At 40.1% G+C, this 19,179-nt stretch overlaps 1 protein-coding gene across 1 annotated transcript in view; it reads left to right on the top strand.

The window, feature by feature from the left end:
- The window catches only part of MYH15 (myosin heavy chain 15), a 132,163-nt gene that overhangs the window by 69,179 nt on the left and 43,805 nt on the right, over window positions 1-19,179 (top strand). Inside the window, exons 23-28 of the mRNA XM_070582795.1 lie at window positions 332-574; window positions 1,642-1,818; window positions 3,528-3,673; window positions 6,764-6,854; window positions 8,887-9,276; window positions 15,804-15,930. Of these exons, the coding sequence (XP_070438896.1) occupies window positions 332-574; window positions 1,642-1,818; window positions 3,528-3,673; window positions 6,764-6,854; window positions 8,887-9,276; window positions 15,804-15,930 (1,174 nt within the window). The remainder of the gene's footprint in view (window positions 1-331; window positions 575-1,641; window positions 1,819-3,527; window positions 3,674-6,763; window positions 6,855-8,886; window positions 9,277-15,803; window positions 15,931-19,179) is intronic.

The following is a 19,179-nucleotide window of genomic DNA, read 5'->3' on the forward strand; positions in this document are numbered from 1 at the left end:
GAAGCTGTGATTTAAGCAGTACACCTCTGATGTTGGGAGCCATGTTAGCTCCTTTAGGCCACCAGGATTCTATTAAGTGCTTTAGAAGAGGTAATCTAATCTCCTGAATGGCCTGAAAGATTGAAAGCACCTCCAAACACAAGCAACTCCTCCACTTCTCGACAATAGCATCAGGGAACTGGGAATATTATTTCCACCGCTTAGGATAGGTGGGTGAAAGTGCTGGGCAGAGGGCAGGCAATTATCTCTTTGCTATGTGTTAAGCAGTATTTTCGCCTAGCTGATAAATTACTTCCAGCTGTTGGCAACAATTTTCTCCTCATCATGGCAGGAGCAAGAGACCCTGGCGAATGTTGAAGAGCGGTGCGAGTCGCTGATTAAATCCAAGATCCAGCTGGAGGCCAGCGTCAAGGCGCTGTCTGCGCGGGTGGAGGAAGAAGAGGAGATAAATTCTGAGCTGACTGCCAGGGGGCGGCAACTCGAAGATGAATGTTCCGAGTTGAAGAAAGAAATCGATGACCTGGAAACAATATTGGCGAAGTCAGAGAAAGAGAAGCGTGCTACAGAGCACAAGGTACTTTTTCTATAATGTTAGCAAGGCCTAGATACCTGAATTCCGTTCCCAATCAGGCTTTGGTACCAGACTTGCTCCATTTAAATTAATTAACACAGTGGCCTGCAACTTTACAACACTGGGAGTCAGAACAGGCATAAAATGAAGGGTCTGATGAACTGTGTTGCCCCAATTTAAGTTTCCAGTTCACATTTATGGAATCCTATTTAATCTCCCAAACGAAATGTTTTCATTTGTTCCAATCTTATTGCATCTGAAATCTAACAGGAAGAGGAAAATGGTCTCATTGGGCTTCCAAGTATCCTTTTTTGGATGGAGAGAGAGAACGATGCGGTTTACTGAAAGGTGATTCAGACGTGTCTGAATCCCCAGCCCTGTCACTGATTTGGAGTTTGACCTTGAAGATGTCACTTTAATTCCAGTTAAGGACTTTGAGGTTTTGTTTGTTTAAGTGGAGGTTTTTAACTTGTGCATCTGTGTGTGAATTGGGGTTAGCTGAGAGTCTGTATCCAACTTCTGATAAATAACCAGTCTCCAGAGTGACACTGTAATTTGGGCAGATGATTAAATAGCAGCTCTTGCACCCTTGGTTCCCTTTCATAAAAAGCACATGGGCCTGATGTAGCCAGCTTCCATTTTTGCGTATTTTGTCAGCTAGAACTTTTCTCTAACTGCCACTTTCTCAGGACATTGAGGCATAGCAAGATAAATTCATGTCCCTTGAATACTCAAAAGAAAGCTATATTACCTTTAGTGATGTTCTTGTTATACCATAAGATGACACTCTGAAAATTGGCCATCTGATGAGCTGTATTGATGATGTTTGGTTAACCAGAATACCCTACTCCCTGACCATGACAGATAATGGATCTTTTTTGCATATCTGTGGAAGAAAAAGTGAATTTAGAGTTTTAAAAAGTATATCAGGAATTTGGCTAAATTTGGCTTTTCATGACAGTGGATACCTCATGAGACTTTTTGTCCTGGGAAAGTGAGAAGACAGCCCTTAGCATTGTGTCCAGCCTTCCAGGGGAAACTCTAATGAAGCGATCGTCGTCTTCCTGCAGGTCAAGAACTTGACTGAGGAAGTGGAGTCTCTGAACGAGGATATCAGCAAGCTTCACAGAGCAGCCAAGGTCATGCAGGAGGCCCATCAGCAGACCCTGGACGACCTGCACACGGAGGAGGAGAAGCTCAGCAACCTGAGCAAGGCCAAGCTGAAAGTGGAACAGCAACTGAGTGAGGTAAGTAGTGATCTGTCTAGCTAGTCAGCTGCCTAAGTACATGAGAACCTCTGATTCTTACTCAGTTAATTTATCTTGACAGTTTCACGAAAACAAAGTAGCATGGCTCGTTTCTCTCATTATTTAGAAATAGAGACGTTTTTTCTTAGCGTACATGAAGCTCTACCGTATAAGAGAGTTCCCAGCACGTATTCTGTCAGTTTTTAAATGCAATGTTCATACAACCCTGGGCAGTGGAGAACATTGAGATGAATTGTAAAGGGTTATCCCTCTAAGTGACGGCTTTTCCCCGTGGCTCCTGCAGAACCTGGTATTTTGCCCCACAGATATGTTGGGACTTTAATTGACACTAGTGCTGAAGGATTGGTTTAAAGGCCCTGTTGTGTTTCCAGTGGCATGCCGAGGTTTATTTATAGTTGGAAGATGTGTAAGTCACAATCTGTGTTCTACCTGTGCTATTGGAAAATACTTGTAAGATTCTAAAGATGATGCCCCTGGTCTGCCTCCGAACACCCTGTGAAATAAAGATGTTTCAGATCAGTCTCAGTGGGGAGCTTCACCATTCTTCTTTTCCCCACTGCAGCTGACACAGTGCATGCATTCATTCTCTTATTAGCCCCCAAAGCTTAGCCTTTATAAAATTGCTGACAAGGGTGGTTAGGTTTTATTTTTTTATTTGCTTCCTTTTCCTCATGCCTCTCTGTCATTTTCCTCTAATACCTGTTAGTTGTCTCACTTCTCTGCCTACGTCCACTGATTGTGTATCTCATAAAGCGTCAATATGAGGATTTATTGGTGTTTGTTTGTGTTTGTGTATGCACATACACACGCACGTGCACGCACGCATTTGTTCTCTCCTGGAGTTCATCTACTTTCAGTTTTTTATACACACCTTCCAAAAATTCTCCCCCCTCCCCTAATTTGAATTTCTTATGTTTTACTGGTTACAGGAAATAGCTTCTATTGCTGAAAAGTAAACATATCAATGAAAAACATGCCATATTGTAACTATTATCCAGCCTCCTGCTAAACTAACCTTGCTAACATTGTTGACTACTCTAATCCAGACAAAACTGGAATGTTCTGACAGCCTTGGTAGGGTCCCAGAATGTGACATAATGTAATGAACTAGAAGAGGGTGCCAAGGTGGTGGAGGAGGTATGGAGATCATGCCATGTGAGATGTGTCTAGAAGGTCAATACTGAGTTGGGAGGCTCAGGACAGCTGCCTAATCTTCATGAATGATCACATGGAGACAGATTTGCTTGGTGTTGCTCCAGGGAGCAGAGCTTAGACCTGTGGGAAGAATTTACAGAGAATATCTTGGTTTCTTGTGAAGAAGCACTCCCGAGTAAATGGACTTAGCCACCCATGAAATGAACTGCCATGTGAAGAAGTGAGCTTGCCATCACTGGAAAACGATCAAACAGGGGCTTTCTGGCTTTTATGATTGTGCCTTACCTAGGGTAGAACATGCATTTCTTAATCTCTAAAGTTTTCTTCCATCACGGTGATTTCTAGATTCTTTTGTTATCCTATTGATGCATACCCTATTTATTTAAAAATATCGGCATAACTGGGCATCATTTACAGAAGCTGTGCTTGTATTTTTCTTTTTTTTTCCCCAGAAGGTAAGCAGTTAATGAACACATGCAGTGGATTATAAACTTTACCTATTTATTTGGCTAAATGATATCTCCTTTTGTCAGCTTGAGGGTGCCTTTGAGCAGGAGAGAAAAGCAAGAATGAACTGTGAAAGGGAAAAGCGCAAACTGGAGGGTGATTTCAAGCTGACCCAGGAGAGTGCGGAGTTCCTGGAGAGCAGCCAGCTGCAGCTAGCAGAAAAGCTGAGGAAGTAAGCCACCTTTCTGTTGAGTTTGATTCTGGGAGCCCTTACATTGAAAGGAACAGCTTTCTCACATCATTTATCTTCGTGACTCCAGGGCCAGACGTCTCCAGACCTGAAGGGGAGGATAACAAGCCTCAGAAATGGATTTTTTTTTGGCTGTACTTTATTATATAGTTGTAAAAAGAGAGTAAATACATAATCTAGAAGAATGCAACTGAGAAGGCATCTGACTAGCAGTTGCGAATGAAAGATGTAAGGCACATGAGAGGTGAATTTTTAGAATTTGAGGCTACAAGTCAAAAAATAATAATGGCTCACTTCTTTTACTCATGATGAGACAAATGGCATAAAAAATTTTTAAAAATATTAAAAATTTACCCTAATATGAAGTCTGATATACCCTCTGATCACTCAAAAAAAAATATACTTGTTTGCCAGATATAACCTCGTTAACATTCATATAGCTTTTTCTTTGGTCAAATAATTTACTATATAAATATTAAACCTTAAAATCTAAAGAAAAACATAACAGTGATCAAAATCAATGGAACTTTCAGTTCACATGGATTCTTTATACCCCAAGGACCGCAGGGTAAGATGGTCCCCTCAGTTTAGTTTCACCACTCATGGAAATGGATTTTCTCACTGTGTCCTCTTTGTCTTCCTTTGTTTAGCTAGACTTCCTTCTAACCATCAGAGATTTTCAAGTTATTTGGGGTGGATCAAATAAGAGGGGGAGACTGTGAGGTCCAAGCATGAGACAAGGCCAGGTTAAAGCTGGGAGCATACCAATCATTGGGGCCCGTAGTGAAAAAGAGAAGACAGTCAAGTGGGCAGCTATGAGCTTCTGGTTTTGCTGTTTGTGTCCATGAGTTGCCACTATACATGCTCGTGGTGAGGCTTGCTTAATATTCCACTAACACATTACTGAACTTGAGAGATGTTTAGAAAAGATGAAATAAGTAACCTTATGAATGTAATGGAACAGCGAAAGGTAAAATGAAGATCGAGTTCCCTGGCATTCAATTTCGAAGACTGTTTCAGCTCAGCAAAGTGAAAATGATACTCCATGTCCTTGTAGGCTAAGGTTGACGAGCTCTGGCATTTTAGAAATCCTTGTTTACAGGATGTTATAACTTTATTGTAAAACATTTTTCTAAATGAACCTATGTTACGTGGAAACAATACATGATAAAGGTGGAATTTCAAATTACTGATGACAAAATAGAATATTTAAATGGTGCTGAGATTATGAGGTAAAAGTTAAATTTCTACCCCACTATTCACACACATAAAATCCAGTTGCATTAAAGAATTAAATTTAAAAACGTAGCTATTAAAAAAAATTAGAGGATACAGCATTATTCATATTAGCCAAGATATGGAAACAACCTAAACGCCCATCAGCGGATGAATGGATAAAGAAAATGTGGTATATACATATAATGGAATATTATTCAGCCTTTAAAAAGAAAGAAATTCTGCCATATGTGACAACATAGAGGAACCTAGAGGGTGTAATGCTAAGTGAAATGAGGCAGCCACAGAAGGACAGTACCGCATGATTCCATTTATGCGAGGAATCTAAAATAGCCAAACTCATAGAATGGTGGTTGCCAGGGGCTTGAGGGAGGGGAAAATGGGGAGTTGCTATTCAATGGGCATAAAGATTCAGTTACACAAGATGACCAAGTTCCAGAGATCTGTTGTACTACATTGTGCCTATAGTTAACAAAACTGTATTGTGCCCGTCAATATTTGTTAAGAAGGTAGATCTCATGTTAAATGTTTTTACTGCAATAAAAATAACAATAACAAAAAACATTAGAATACAATATAGGTGATACGTCTTAGGATACCGACAGCTTAAATGTTCTTGAATAAGTCACAAAAAGCCAAGGATTTGACTACATCAAAACTTTAAACATTTATATGGCAAAAACCAACATAAATGAAATTGCAACAAATTATAAATTGGGAGAAATATTACAGCAGATTTCAAAAAATAAATATCAAGAATATTAAATTGGATGAGTAAACTAGTAGAAAAATAGGCAAAGGACACAAGCAGGCAGTTCCTTTGGTTTATTGGCCATTTTTAAATCCCCATAGTTGACAAGATACTGTCATCACTAATAAATAACGATGTTCAAAATAAAACAATGACATACAAATGTATTATCTGAGACTAGGAAAAATTTAGAAGTATGCTAATATTAAGAATAAATGTAGATGGAGCTAGCCCCATGGCCAAGTGGTTAAGTTCGTATGTTCTGCTTCGGTGGCCCAGGGTTTCGCCGGTTCGGATCCTGGGTGCAGACATGGCACCACACATCAGGCCACGTTGAGGCAGCGTCCCACACGCCACAACTAAATAAAAAAGATATACAACTACGTACTGGGGGTATTTGGGAGAAAAAGCAGAAAAAAAGAAAAAGAATAAATGTAGAGAACTAATAATCTCACACTGCTGTTGGATGTCAAAGGGCAGGGTTATACATTTTTAAGCACATACCTATACCTCACCCAGCAATCCCCTGCTCAGTATGCATTCTAGAGAAACACTCACTTGTACACAAGGGGGCATGTAGATGAACAGTGTTATTTGTAAAAGTAAAAGACTGGGGAAAACCTAAGTGTTTATTTATCAGGAAATGGATGAATAAACTACAGGAAGTCTAAATCATGGAATAGGTTGTCAGTTAATTTTTAAATGAAGTAATCTATCTGTGGGCCGACATGGAAAAATCTCCAATGTATTACTGGGTTAAAAATGTTATAGAACTATATATACAAATGTACACAATACTATACCCTCCACAGTAAAGAATGAAACTATTTCTACAGATATATAAGCACAAACATATGTCAAGACTTAGAAAAATGTCTAGATGGATTCACACCAAACTGGTAATGGTGGTTGCCTCTAGGGGAGAAACAAAGATTGGGTGTAATGGCCAAGAAGAGGTCAGATATAGATGTAATTGTTGAATTTTTACAATGAGAATGAACTCATGTTAATACTATAATTCTAAAAATATTTAAATAAAATGTTATTACTTGAAACAGTTCCATTTGATACCTTTTTCCAAACAGAAAAGAATTAGAAATGAGTCAGATGAAATCAAAGGTGGAGAAGGAAAAAGTCCTGGTGGCTCAGCTTCAGAAGATGGCTAAAGAGCTTCAGGTAATCATTTATCTAGTACTGTAAGTACCTGTATTGAGATGCATCGATGGCAACTCGTGCTTCCATGACAGATGCTCCACCAAGGTATCCATACCCTTAGCCAACTACAGACAGAAACACAAAGAGCAGTGGTTAAGAAGGTAAACTGTGGCATTCTACAGATTTGTGACTCTGGGGAAAATAACTTTTTAAGTTTAAATGTCCTTATCATGAGAATAATGAAAACAAATAGCTGATTTGTTGAATGTTTGCCGTGCTAACCAGGCATTGTACTAAAATCCTGGGTGTGTATTTTTTCACTCTTTAATCCTTTGAGCTAATACTATTAAATGCAACAGTACATTTAAGCACTAAGCACAGCGCCTGACCCACGGTAAGCATTCAGTGTTAGCAATTTAATTTTTATGATGATTAGTCTCTGTGCTTAGAAGGCAATTATGCGGAAAATCTGTTTTGTAGCTACTTGTAGCCTCAAGACATTATTTGGTAATGGGTACTTATTTATAAGCTTTAGATCATGTGACTGTTTTAGACTATATGACCATGTTACAAAGTAATATAAATAAATATGTATACGTATAAGTCCTCACAAATACATACAAATGGATGTTTTTCCTTTGGAGCTAAACATTTAGCTCAGTAGTGTAACCGTTACACAAAATAATTTCAGAACCCCTTTCTGAACATTATCTTCCGAGACATTGTGAGCCAGATAGGAAAACCAGTCTTGCCACTATCTGGACATGCTTTTGGACACAATATTAATCTCCAAGTGATTATCTCTCATATTCACCAGGCTTGTCTTCAAAAGACAGTTGACTTTATCCAAAATAAAAAAAAATCCAAAATTTCAATTTATCCAAAAGACAAATTTCCTCACCTTGATGATTTAAAAAAAATTGCTCTAAAGATTATTTCTGAAGAAATGTTTCAGAAATGTTGGGTTCAATGACAGTGTTGTTTGTGATAAAGGTGTTGGTTCCCAAGATGACTAGTTGGAAGTGGATCGTGTCTACTTGGATGTGGAAATCATAAATTTTTTTTAGCACTTCTGTCACAACTCATCCACAGATCTGATAGCCTACTTATGTGATATGATCTAGAAATGAGCATCCTCTAAGCCATGGTACTCCTACATAGTGGAAAGGAAAACACACTCTAAAATAGAATCTATCCTTTTTTCCCTCTACCCTAACCTATACCTGATTGTTTAGGTGATGTTAATGAACAGCAATGGCTTCAGTGTGCTGTACTACAATGTGTAGTGTAACGTACAGTGTACTACCATGATGCTATCAAGATTGTAGAGCTATTTGCTCCTACACTAAAAGAGTTTTGGCCTCAGAGTTCTTATCGCTACTTTTCTTTAAGAATTCTGCCTCCGATAGTATCAGATTATTATTCACTTTAGTAGTCTCTATTCCTCCACCTATTGCAATTTGTTACTTCAGGTCTCCTGCTACTTGAAATTGCCTGCAGACCAAGAAATCAAATAACCAAATTTGTCAGAATTGTGTATGCAATTAAATTGATGCTGTTTCTTAGGAGTAAGTTGCTTGAACTCAGGCATATTCATTCTGTTGATCAGATTTTTGCCCCAGTTCCCAATAGTTGAGATTGTCAGGTAAACTACTTCCACATGAGTTAGGTTTTGTATGTAAAATTCATCATCATTTTTTATAAACTCTCTTTAAATTTTTTTATTGTTATATGAAAGAAGTTTACTATTCCTTTGGAAGGTCCTCCTTACTAGGGTTTCTCCTCTGTGTACATAGTTTAATGAAGTTGCTCACCACCAAAGGCTGGGAGATTTGGAGGAAGTGCAAATTTTAATTTTGGTCTTGGTACCGATTCGGAGCAAATCTCTTAATTTCTGTGTGTTCTATCCTTTTTAATGATAAAATGGGAACCAAAAGTGTTATGTTACTTTTTTTAGCTTTGAGAAATTAAAAAAAAAAAAACACAGTAAGGCTCTTGAATATAAAATATACTCCAAGTGTTTACTAAAAGTCAAAATTATTTATTGCCGTAGGCTCAGATACAGGATTTGAAAGAGGAACTAGAAGCTGAAAGGACCACTCGAGCCAAGGTGGAGAGGGAGAGAGCCGACCTCACCCAAGAACTGGAAGAGTTGAATGAGAGGCTGGAGGAGGCAGGAGGGGCCAGTTTGGCTCAGCTCGAGATAACTAAGAAACAGGAAATAAAATTCCAGAAGCTTCGCCAAGACATGGAGGAGGCCACATTGCACTTTGAGACAATTTCTGCCTCTTTGAGGAAGAGACATGCAGACAACCTGGCTGGGCTTGAGAACCAAGTAGAGAGTCTACAACAGGTCAGGCAAACATTGGAAAAAGATAAGAGTGATTTGCAGCTAGAAGTGGATGACCTCCTGACCCATGTTGAGCAGATGACCAGAGCTAAGGTAACCATTCCCAAACCTTCCTTGTGGACTTCCGAACATGGAAGTAGGTAGGGGAGGGGAAGGAAAAGAAAAAGAAACCAGATTGGTGACTCAAGGTGTTTGCTACTGGAGGCTATAATTCTTCAGATTGACTAGATCTGGCCTAACCTCAGTGATCACAGTTGAGGTCTCCCAACCATCACCTGAATGTAGCCTGACAGTGGCTTCTATTTTTTTGGAATTCCAGCCTGTGTACCTTGTGGGTCTTTCTGGTGATGACAGAAGTAAGCAGGCTGGAAAAGTGAAGGCACTAGAGGTGTGAGGGACGTGTCTCTTTCGAAGAATGGCTTTGCGTTGGGAGCACTCCTCAGGGATGGCCCAGATATTTCTAGAGCCTGTCTGACCAAATGGTGGAGACAAACATCTCTGCTGAGAGAAGACAGCTTTTTTCCCCTCACGTCCTCTGGCATCACTTTCACCAACCAGCACTAAAAGGAAGTTTCACCCCGTGTTCTTTCTCCATGGAGCCTGTTAGTGTGTATACTGCACCCTCTCGTCTCAAAGCCTAGATCAGATCGCAGGTGATGGCCACCTTGCTTTAGGTCAAGCAGAGCACATAGCTAGAGCCAAATTCTCCTTGTGAGCAGAATTTGTAGTCACCTGGGAAAGAGGTAAACCAACAATAAAGCTTCCTTTTCATGGACCGTGGCCAGAAAAATGTCGAATTTCTTCAGAGATTTTGAGTGGCTTTTAAAATGTTCTGCATTAATTCTCTTTAAAGACCACATTGAGTAGAAAGAAGCACAATCACCCTGCTGTCCCCACCCTCTCTTCATTGTCCCCACTATCCCACTTCCAATGATCTTAGACGATAAATCTAGTGAGGTCTTGGGTCCTCTCTTTCTCCTCTCTCTCTTATACCTTCTGCATTTCCTATGGAGTCTGTCTTTCACTCAGCAATGGGCACGTCCTCTCTCCATGCCCTGTAGGCTTCCTTTGCCTTCCTCAGCCCAAGTGAGGACCTAGAAGTCCTTACTCTCTCCATACTCCACTGTGCCTCTCATTTATCCTTAGGAATTCTTCTGTTTCTGCACATTGTAGTAAGAACTCATAAAATCATAAAACTGTTGATAGGTTCACCATAAATCCATACTAATTAGGTATGAATTTCATACTTTCCAACTTCCTCTGGAATTTCATTGCTGTTCAGAAGTTCTTTAATCTTATAATTCACTTTCTGTTTATTTTATACAAAATCCTCCCTCAGATTTTAACCTTGTCTTTCTGAATCCTTCTTGTCAATAAATGATAAGACCTACTAATAAGATCAAGACCATTCAGTATAACTTCTCTCTTCACCATATAAGTTATATTTTTCTTTTTACTCATCCATTTCTTTTCTTCTTATCCCAAAGAATAAAATACTTTTCCGTATAGCCATTGTTCAGCCATTCCAAAAAAAGCAAACCAAACCAAAATAAAAAAGATTTTCCTCAGATACTAGCAATGGGATTTTCAGAGGAAAGCAAAGTCTGTCATACCTGCCTTAATCTGTCTCCTTGACCAAAGAGTAGTGTCCTATTTATCTTCTGCTTCCCAAAACCTGTAGCTTAAAACAGCTTCTTACTATCTCTTGGTTCTGGGGGTTGACAGGCTTAGCTCAGATAGCGGCTGAGGCTGGAGTCATCTGAAGGTTTATTCACTCACATCTCTGGCTCCTGGGCTGGGATAGTTATAACAGCTGGGGGCTGGTTGGAAATCTCTCTCCCCATGTGACTGCTCCACATGGCTAGCTTGGACTTCCTCACAAAGTGGCAGTCAGAGGGGAGTTGGACTTGCTACAGGACAATGCAGAGCACTAAGAGCAAGTCTTCTAAGAGGCCAAAACAAAAGGTGCAAAGATTCTTGTGAGCCAGTGGAGTGATTCTGCATGACTACAGTAGTTACAAGGCACAGGGCCAGTGGTCTACACAAGGGTGTGAATACTGGGTGTGGCTCATCGAGGGGCCATCTTTGGAGAAGCTCCCACAGTAGATGCATACCTCACTACCTCCTCCCTCCTTTAACCTCTGTGACATCTTTTATTTCCCTGCTTTTCTTAAAAGTGTTCCCTTAAATTGTTCTTTCAAAGACTGGTAATGTCTTCCTTTCCCCAAATCAGTGTGTCTATAACCAAACTTGCCACCTTCCCCTGAGGCTGGCACTTCCTCTGGACGTTTCCGTCGCTGGCACCCTGCTCTTCCCATCACCCAGGCTCTAGGCCTGTAATTTATTACTTGTTTCCTCTCTTATTCTTTGTCTTCCAATCAATTCTTGCAGCACGTCAGTTCCGCATGGCTTTCAGCTTCCCATTCCATCCCCAATCAGATGTAGGACTTTCATTACCTTTAGCTAGACTATTGCAGTGGTTTCCTAAATTATCTTTTTTGCTTCTAGTTTTTCTTTTTGTCAGTTTACCCTAGATAGTATCCATGTTAATATTTCTAGACATGGCTTAGTGAACCATGTCCCTGGTTCAAGGTGAGTTCCAGACTTCTGCCTTTCAAGGTACCCTACAGCCTTTGATCTGACTTAACTGACCCTGTCGATCTTAGATCCGTTAGTATGTTTCATGGACCTTCTGCTTCAGCTAAGCTAGAATGCTTGCCTTCCACCAACAATCCATTTTTCCACCAATGCACAATTTCCACACTAAACCCTCTCCTAGAATGCTCACGCCCAGCTTCCCATGTTGAAATTGTATTTGTATCTGAACTCTTATAGGACCTTTGGGGTCCCTTTGTACTGCCGCCTTATCTAGTCTTTTACTTTGCTTAAATACAAAGTATCTCTAAGGCAGAAACTAGGTCTTATTTTACTCATGATTACTGTGTGCTTTCGATAATCTGTGCACTCCCTTACTAGCACTAACTTTTACATGTGCTTTTGGGAATTCTGTGGCTCACAGATTCAGTGACTTGTCAAAGGTCACACAATTGTATGGCAGAGATGAGCATCAGCTCCAAATCCTGCATGTATATCTGTGGGTGACCACGTTCTGCCGCTTCCTTAAACATTTGTTGGTGGGATAAATTGATTCTGCTCGCTCTCAAAGGCCTATATATTATGCTGAACTTTTTCTTGAAATGTTTACTTCATCTTTTCCTGAATTTTAACGTCAGAAATGCCAATACTCAGTGGTACGGTAGAAACTGAAGCATTTTCAAGAGCATATTATGCTGACGGAGAAGCCCAGGGCAATTTAGAAGTTATAGGCAATCTCACAATTATCTTGATTATTTTGAATTCCCATTGGTTACAGCATCTCTGGGAGGCAGCATTTTTATGCATCATTTTAAGAACCAGCTTTAAGATGAACATGAATTATTCTATTAACCTTTTCTTTCCTACTATCAAAATTTAGCATCTGTCCTTATGCTTAAATTTGAAGTTTTTTTTCTTTTTTTGAGGAAGATTAACCCTGAACTAACATCTGCCACCAATCCTCCTCTTTTTGCTGAGGAAGACTGGCCCTGAGCTAACATCTGTGGCCACCTTCCTCGACTTTATATGTGGGATGCCTACCACAGCATGGCTTGACAAGTGGTGCATAGGTGCACACCCAGGATCCAAACTGGCGAACCCTGGGCTGCCAAAGCCGAATGTGTGAACTTAACTACTGTGCCACCAGCTGGCCCTGAAGTTTTTTTAAGTATGCTTTTTTTTGGTGAGGAAGATTGGCCCTGAGCTGACATCTGTTGCCAATCATCCTCCTTTTTTTTTTTCTCCCCAAAGCCCCAGTACAGAGTTGTATATCCTAGTTGTAGGTCATTCTGGTTCCTCTATGTGGGATGCGGCCTCAGCATGGCTTGATGAGAGGTCCATGCCCAGGATCCGAACTTTGGCCAGCCCCAAATCTGAAGTTCTTTTGAAGGTCCAGCCCCTTTGAAGGCTTTATCCCTCTACAGGCCACCTTTAGATAAATAATCTCATTGTCTTTTGCAGATCCTGCTTATGAAAATACTTTGTAAATTGAAATCACTATTCCAGTGGTTAGCAGTACTCCTGGACACCCAACATTTAAAGCTGTGCCTAAGGGCATGTGCCTTTTCCTTCTGCCCAGGTGGCTGCCTACTCTGCAGATATGCGCAGGCTGGCTGGGCTCTACCACACAGGCGTCTCTTGCCATTTCCCCACACCATTGACCATCATCTTATAGAGCTGTGTTCTTTCACCCTCAGCAAACAGGGGCAGAGCACAGCATAGTCAGGGCCGTAAACACAAGCACCATTCCTCATGCCTGGATGTGTTCCTCGTGGCCCAGTGAAGGGGTCATTTTGTATTGGAGACAACCTAACATAAAGATGGTTCACATAGTCATCATTTTTATCCAGTTTCCTCTGGGACCCAGGATTCATCACAGTTGGAGCCAATTAGGACATAAGTCAATTAATCCTTATCTTTTCCTTTGGTATTACTACTTCATAACACATGTGTAGGAATCTAGTATTTGACCTTTTTTTTGCTTCTGCACAGGCAGTTATTGGTTCAAACCCTAATTCCAACACTTACTAGCTGTGTGAATTTGGGCAAGGTGTTTACCCTCTCTGACTCTGTTTTCTCATTTATAAAACAGGTCAATCTGAACTCTTGAGGGATATTGTGAGGAAAACAATGGGTGTGCCAACTTTGTCAAATTACTTTTAGAAGTGGAAGTGGACATATTTGATATTCAAAATATAATTAGAAATTTCAGACCATCTAAAAACTGTTACATTTATCACTACTATCATTTTCTTCTAGAAGCTAGTGGGGGGAGTGGACAATTGAATGTAACTGGCTCTTAATATCACTGCTCTAACCTGCGTAATACTGATGGCATTGTACGAGAAACTGGTCATTGAATCTCTGCCAGGCACGGTTTCACAGCCACCAGCAAGCCTGGGCATGTCATGGAACATCTATGAGCTAGAACTTTATGACTTTCCTCATTAGCCTCCAAATGGGCATGTACTTGTTTTATTTGCTAATCAGCAGACAATATCCTGACCAAGTTAAAAAAAGAATTTCAGGGGTTGAGGTTTATAAGGCAAGTTTGACTGTGACCTCCAAGTAAGCTTTAGTGGGTATGTTGGCCAACCTCTCACTAAAGTCTGCAGTAATTTGAGTCTCTTAGACATTTGAGTGCCTGTTTTGTGTCAAGCACTGCATTTGGCCTTGGGGACATAATAAGATGTAATCAAGGAGTCTTTCATGGGAGTTTAGAATAGTCACTAGTGCAGGCTGAAAGAGAACAGTCTTCAACACATTGTAGACTCCAGCTGAAGAGCTCCAATGTTTTTGCTGATTCAGAAGTTTCCCAGAAGGCCAAACCTGGCATCACCTTTTACATGTTCCCGGTCCTTGGTCATTGCTATATCACAATAATTAGGTTGACATTGAGACTATCAGGTTTTCTGCCAGATTTCACCATTTTCTCCAATGCCATTGGCGTAATCCCTTCATTGTCTTCTTATTCTTCCATTTCCATAGCGTTCTTTCGTTGTAGAGACAAGAGTCTCATGGGCTGTTGTATGGATTGACATGTAATACATGTAAAGAGCAAAACATGAGAACAGCTCTGTAAAATCCACAGGACCATGAATCTATAGAACCACCAATGTCATTTTACCACTTCTGACCATATTAATAAGAAGAATGCAAATTAAAGCTCGGTAAAGAGTATACCACAATCTTACATTTGTCAGCTGTTGGTTCTGAGAATATTGGGTTTCAAAGTCACTAGCACATTCCAGAATGTGGCAAAAATCTGATGAGTAGACCTGTTACCTAAACCAAAGGCCGAACGGCACATCCTTTTCTTTAAGCATGAAAAACTACTTCTGAGAAGTTGGAGTTTGGGATGAAGTAGTAACCCAACAGGGTTAATTTCAGCCTGCAGCCTTAGTGATCAGGGGGCTGTGGTTGCTTTGACAGTTCAAATTTCTGTTATCAAGCAATTATGGTTCAGGTGATCCACCTAGTTTCTCCTATCCTGATGATTATCCCTTTGGATTTCCTTTCTTCTTATTCCACTCCTTCACTCCCTTAGCTCTCCTCCCTCTGCACCTACCCCCCTTGTTTATTGAGCAACTAGTATGTGGTAGGCACTATTCTAGGCACTGAGGGTATATCTGCAATTAAACAGAGTCTCTCCTCTTATGAAACTTATATTCTAGTGGAAGAGAAAGATGGTTAAATATGTAATATAATGTCAGGAAGTGATTTTGTGTTTCATCAGTGTTTGATATATTTCCTTCTTCAGAAGAACAGAGAATTCTAGAGACTGTCCCAATACCCAGAGTTGGGTTTCTCTCTTGACAACTATAGTCTGGGAAGTTTGGGTCTTGAGGCCCAGACCCTGAGTTTACTGTGTTTGCTTAAATGAGAAGAGATGGTTTGCTGACTGCAGTCTTCAGAGCAGAAGAGAGCACAAGGGTCCCAGGAACCACCCCTCCCCTCCCTCTATATGCTGCTGACTCAGCATAGATTCTATGAGCCCTGTCTACGCCTTCTTTCTCAACTCGTAGAATAATGCTGAGAAGCTCTCCAGTCTGTATGAAGAGCGCTTGAATGAAGCAAATGCAAAGCTAGATGAAGTGACTCAGTTGGCAAATGACCTGACAGCACAGAAGACAAAGCTACGGTGTGAGAATGGTAAGTAAACCTGCTGCTTCACCCGCTCGTGAGCCTCCATCTGGCAGACCGGTGGAAGGATGACTGAGATGGTGACTCAGTCACTGAGCCTGAGTGGGCATGGAAAGATTCTAGGGAAGAGTGAGGCATCTGAGAGACCCTTGTTGATGGACACACTCTTGTCTGGGAAGAGTTACCTCTGTGCCATTTTGGGAGGCTCTGCCTAGCTCTCGTCCATGAAGGGGAAAACCAATATGCAATTGGCTAAGCAACTCTCAGGATCAAAAGATGGTAGGGGCTGTCCACACAGCCTACAAGACATGCCTTTTAATAAAGTCATTGAAATAGGCATTTTTCCTAATTTTCAGTAATGAACCCATGCCTCTTTTTTAAACTCAGTAAAAGCCATAGTCTATACAATGGTCTACAAAGGCCACATGGTCAGGCCCTCCATTATTCTGACTACTTCTGCTACTTTCCTGTCTCTCATCTGCCTTGGCCACATGGACCTCTTTGCTGTGTTTTGAACACGCTAAGCACACTCCCACCCTAGAGTCTTGCCCTAGCTATTTCTTCTGTCTGGATTACCCTGTTAATTCTGCAAAGACTTGAAGATGAAGGGTAATCAAATGGGTATCTGGGGGACGTCGGGATAGGCTCTGTTGAGAAAGCGACATTTTGGGCACTCTCATCCCGTTTTCTCCACGTGCTTCTTTTTTTCATAGTATTTAACACCTTCCAACACACTGTATACTTGACACAACAAACATGCCTATTTGTCTGTCTCCACCTGCTAGAATGTAAGCCTCATGCACGCAGTGGTCTTTGCTCTGTTCACTGATGTATGTCAGTCACTGAGAACAATGCCTGCCACTTAATGGTGCTCCACAAACCTTTGATAAATAAATTAAACCTAGAGAAATGTCTCATGGCTTATTCTGTACTATTAGCCCCTATTGATAATTTTGGTGGGTTTTTTTTTTTGGAAAAATTTTCCAACCTTTTACATTGTGGCAATCTATTTATGGTTTTTCTTTTCCAGTTTGTCATAAGCTTTTTTGTATCTCGCATACTCAGTCATTTATAATGGCTGCTTCTAATCCATCAAGTGGAGGGACATAGTTTACTTAATCTTGCCCTGTAACTTGACTTGTTTCTCTCTTCTGAACAGCATGTGGCTGGATGTTTGTCTGTAATTAAAATTATTTTTAATAGTATATTCCCAGAGATAGAATTCCTAGGTTGATGGAAATAAGCAATATGTTCTTGATGCCCAGAAAGACACTTTGGAAAGAGACTAAAGACCATTTGGACCATTAACATCCCTGTGCCAGTGGACACCTCTGTTTCTAGATGCTAAATCTAGAGCCACAGCTAAATTAAAATGAGCTGGCAAAACTGCAAACCTGGAAATCTAGAAAGGAAAGTGTTTTTGGTTCTGACAAGGACACTGAATAAGCCTCTTTTTATACTGGCCACAGGGTGTGTGACACCTGGCTTTGGGACAAAGCCCCCAGTTTGTTCTTCTGTGCCATTTAGGATACAGTCTGTGTGTGGACTCCATAGTCCAGGGACAAGGCTGGAGAATGCCTGGATGTCTGGTCCTGAGGGAAGTGCTGTATAGAATTTGTTCTGATAGTCACTGCCAACCTCCCCTAGTTATTGGCATTAATTTTCTACTCACTTTTTTGATGAGGAAATTGGTGGGTAAGTGAGTGAAATGCAACTGGGTCTGAGATGATGATTCTGCTTAGGATGCAGGAACTTTTTCTTCCTTCCTTTAATTCTTATCTTTATCTTTTGGCTTTTGTGTGAATTAATTTTAAGTATATACCCAGCCAAATCTCCCCTCCCCTCATTGGATCTATGCCCCAGATTTTTTTACTGCTTTTTTGCCACTACCACCTAAGTTTCTTTCTCGTGCCCTGCCCTGTCAACTTATCATACTCTTCTTTCAAAGGAGACCAATAGTAAACGTGATCAATTAAGCCATGTTAAATGGCTCTCTTCTGTAATATCCATGATATATTAGTCTCAGCCCTCGAATGGACTGGGATTTCTTCAGAATCCTTGTAAATATATTGTTTTCACCCAGAGATTCTCAAAGTTTGGTCCACAGACCCCCAGAGATTATCAAAACCCTTGTTTGAGGTTAATTACATTATTAATTATAATTCGAAGATGATGCTTGCTTTTTTTATTCCTTTGCCATTTGTATTGATGGTGCAAAAGCAATGATGACTAAAACTACTGGAGCCTCATCACGAGTCGAGGCAGCAGCACAAGCTGTCCTCTAATTGTTGTATTTGCTGATGCGCGCTCACAGTTAAAAAAGTCAGTTTTCCTTAAGAATGTCCTTAATGAAACAGTAAACATTAGTTTAATTACATCTGGACCCTGAGTATATATCTTTTTAATATTCTGTATGACAAAGCAAGAAGGATGCATAAAGCACTTCTGTTTCACACTGCAGGACAACGGGTGGTTGTTCAAACTGAGCTCAACTAGCAGTTTTTTCCAGGAAGTACCATATTTACTTGAAAGAAAAATTGACAAACTGTGCTTATTCAGACTTAGATATTTGGCAGATATTTTCTCAGAAGTGAACAGAGTGAGCCTGTCACTTCAAGGAAAACAACTGACAACATTTGTTGCCAACAATAAAACTGGAGCTTTTAGGCAAAAATTAGATTTTGGAAAACATGTATATGCCATCATGAGCTTGACGGTTCTCAATTCTTAAAGACTTTTCTGGTGAGATCAGTGGTGATGTTAACAAATATGGTTTTTTTACACTGTGTAATGAAATGTGTCAACATTTGGAAAATCTGCATAATTCAGTGAACACGTATTTTTTAGATTGATGTTACAAAATCATGAGTGGGTAAAAGATCCATTCAAAGTTTAAGATAGACCCTTGAATTTTAATGTAACAGAGTAAAAAAGTTCACTGATATGGTTTATTCCATGTTGCAACTAACCCTTAAGAAACTTATATTTGTTGAGTTTTGGTGTAGTATCAAATAACGGTCACAATTATCTAAAAAGACTATGAAAATACACTTTCCTTTTCCAACTGCTTATCTCTGAGAAGCTGGGTGTTTTTCATATGGTTCAACCAAAACAATATATGACAATAAATTGAATTCAGACGCAAATATGACAATCCAGCTATCTTTTATTAAGCCAGAGATTTTTACAAATGTAGAACAATCTCATTTTTCTCACTAATTCTTTTGGGGATTTTAGAAAATATAGTTTTTTTCCCCT

The sequence above is a fragment of the Equus przewalskii genome, chromosome 18 (assembly GCF_037783145.1).
Source record: "Equus przewalskii isolate Varuska chromosome 18, EquPr2, whole genome shotgun sequence".
NCBI lineage: Eukaryota > Metazoa > Chordata > Mammalia > Perissodactyla > Equidae > Equus > Equus przewalskii.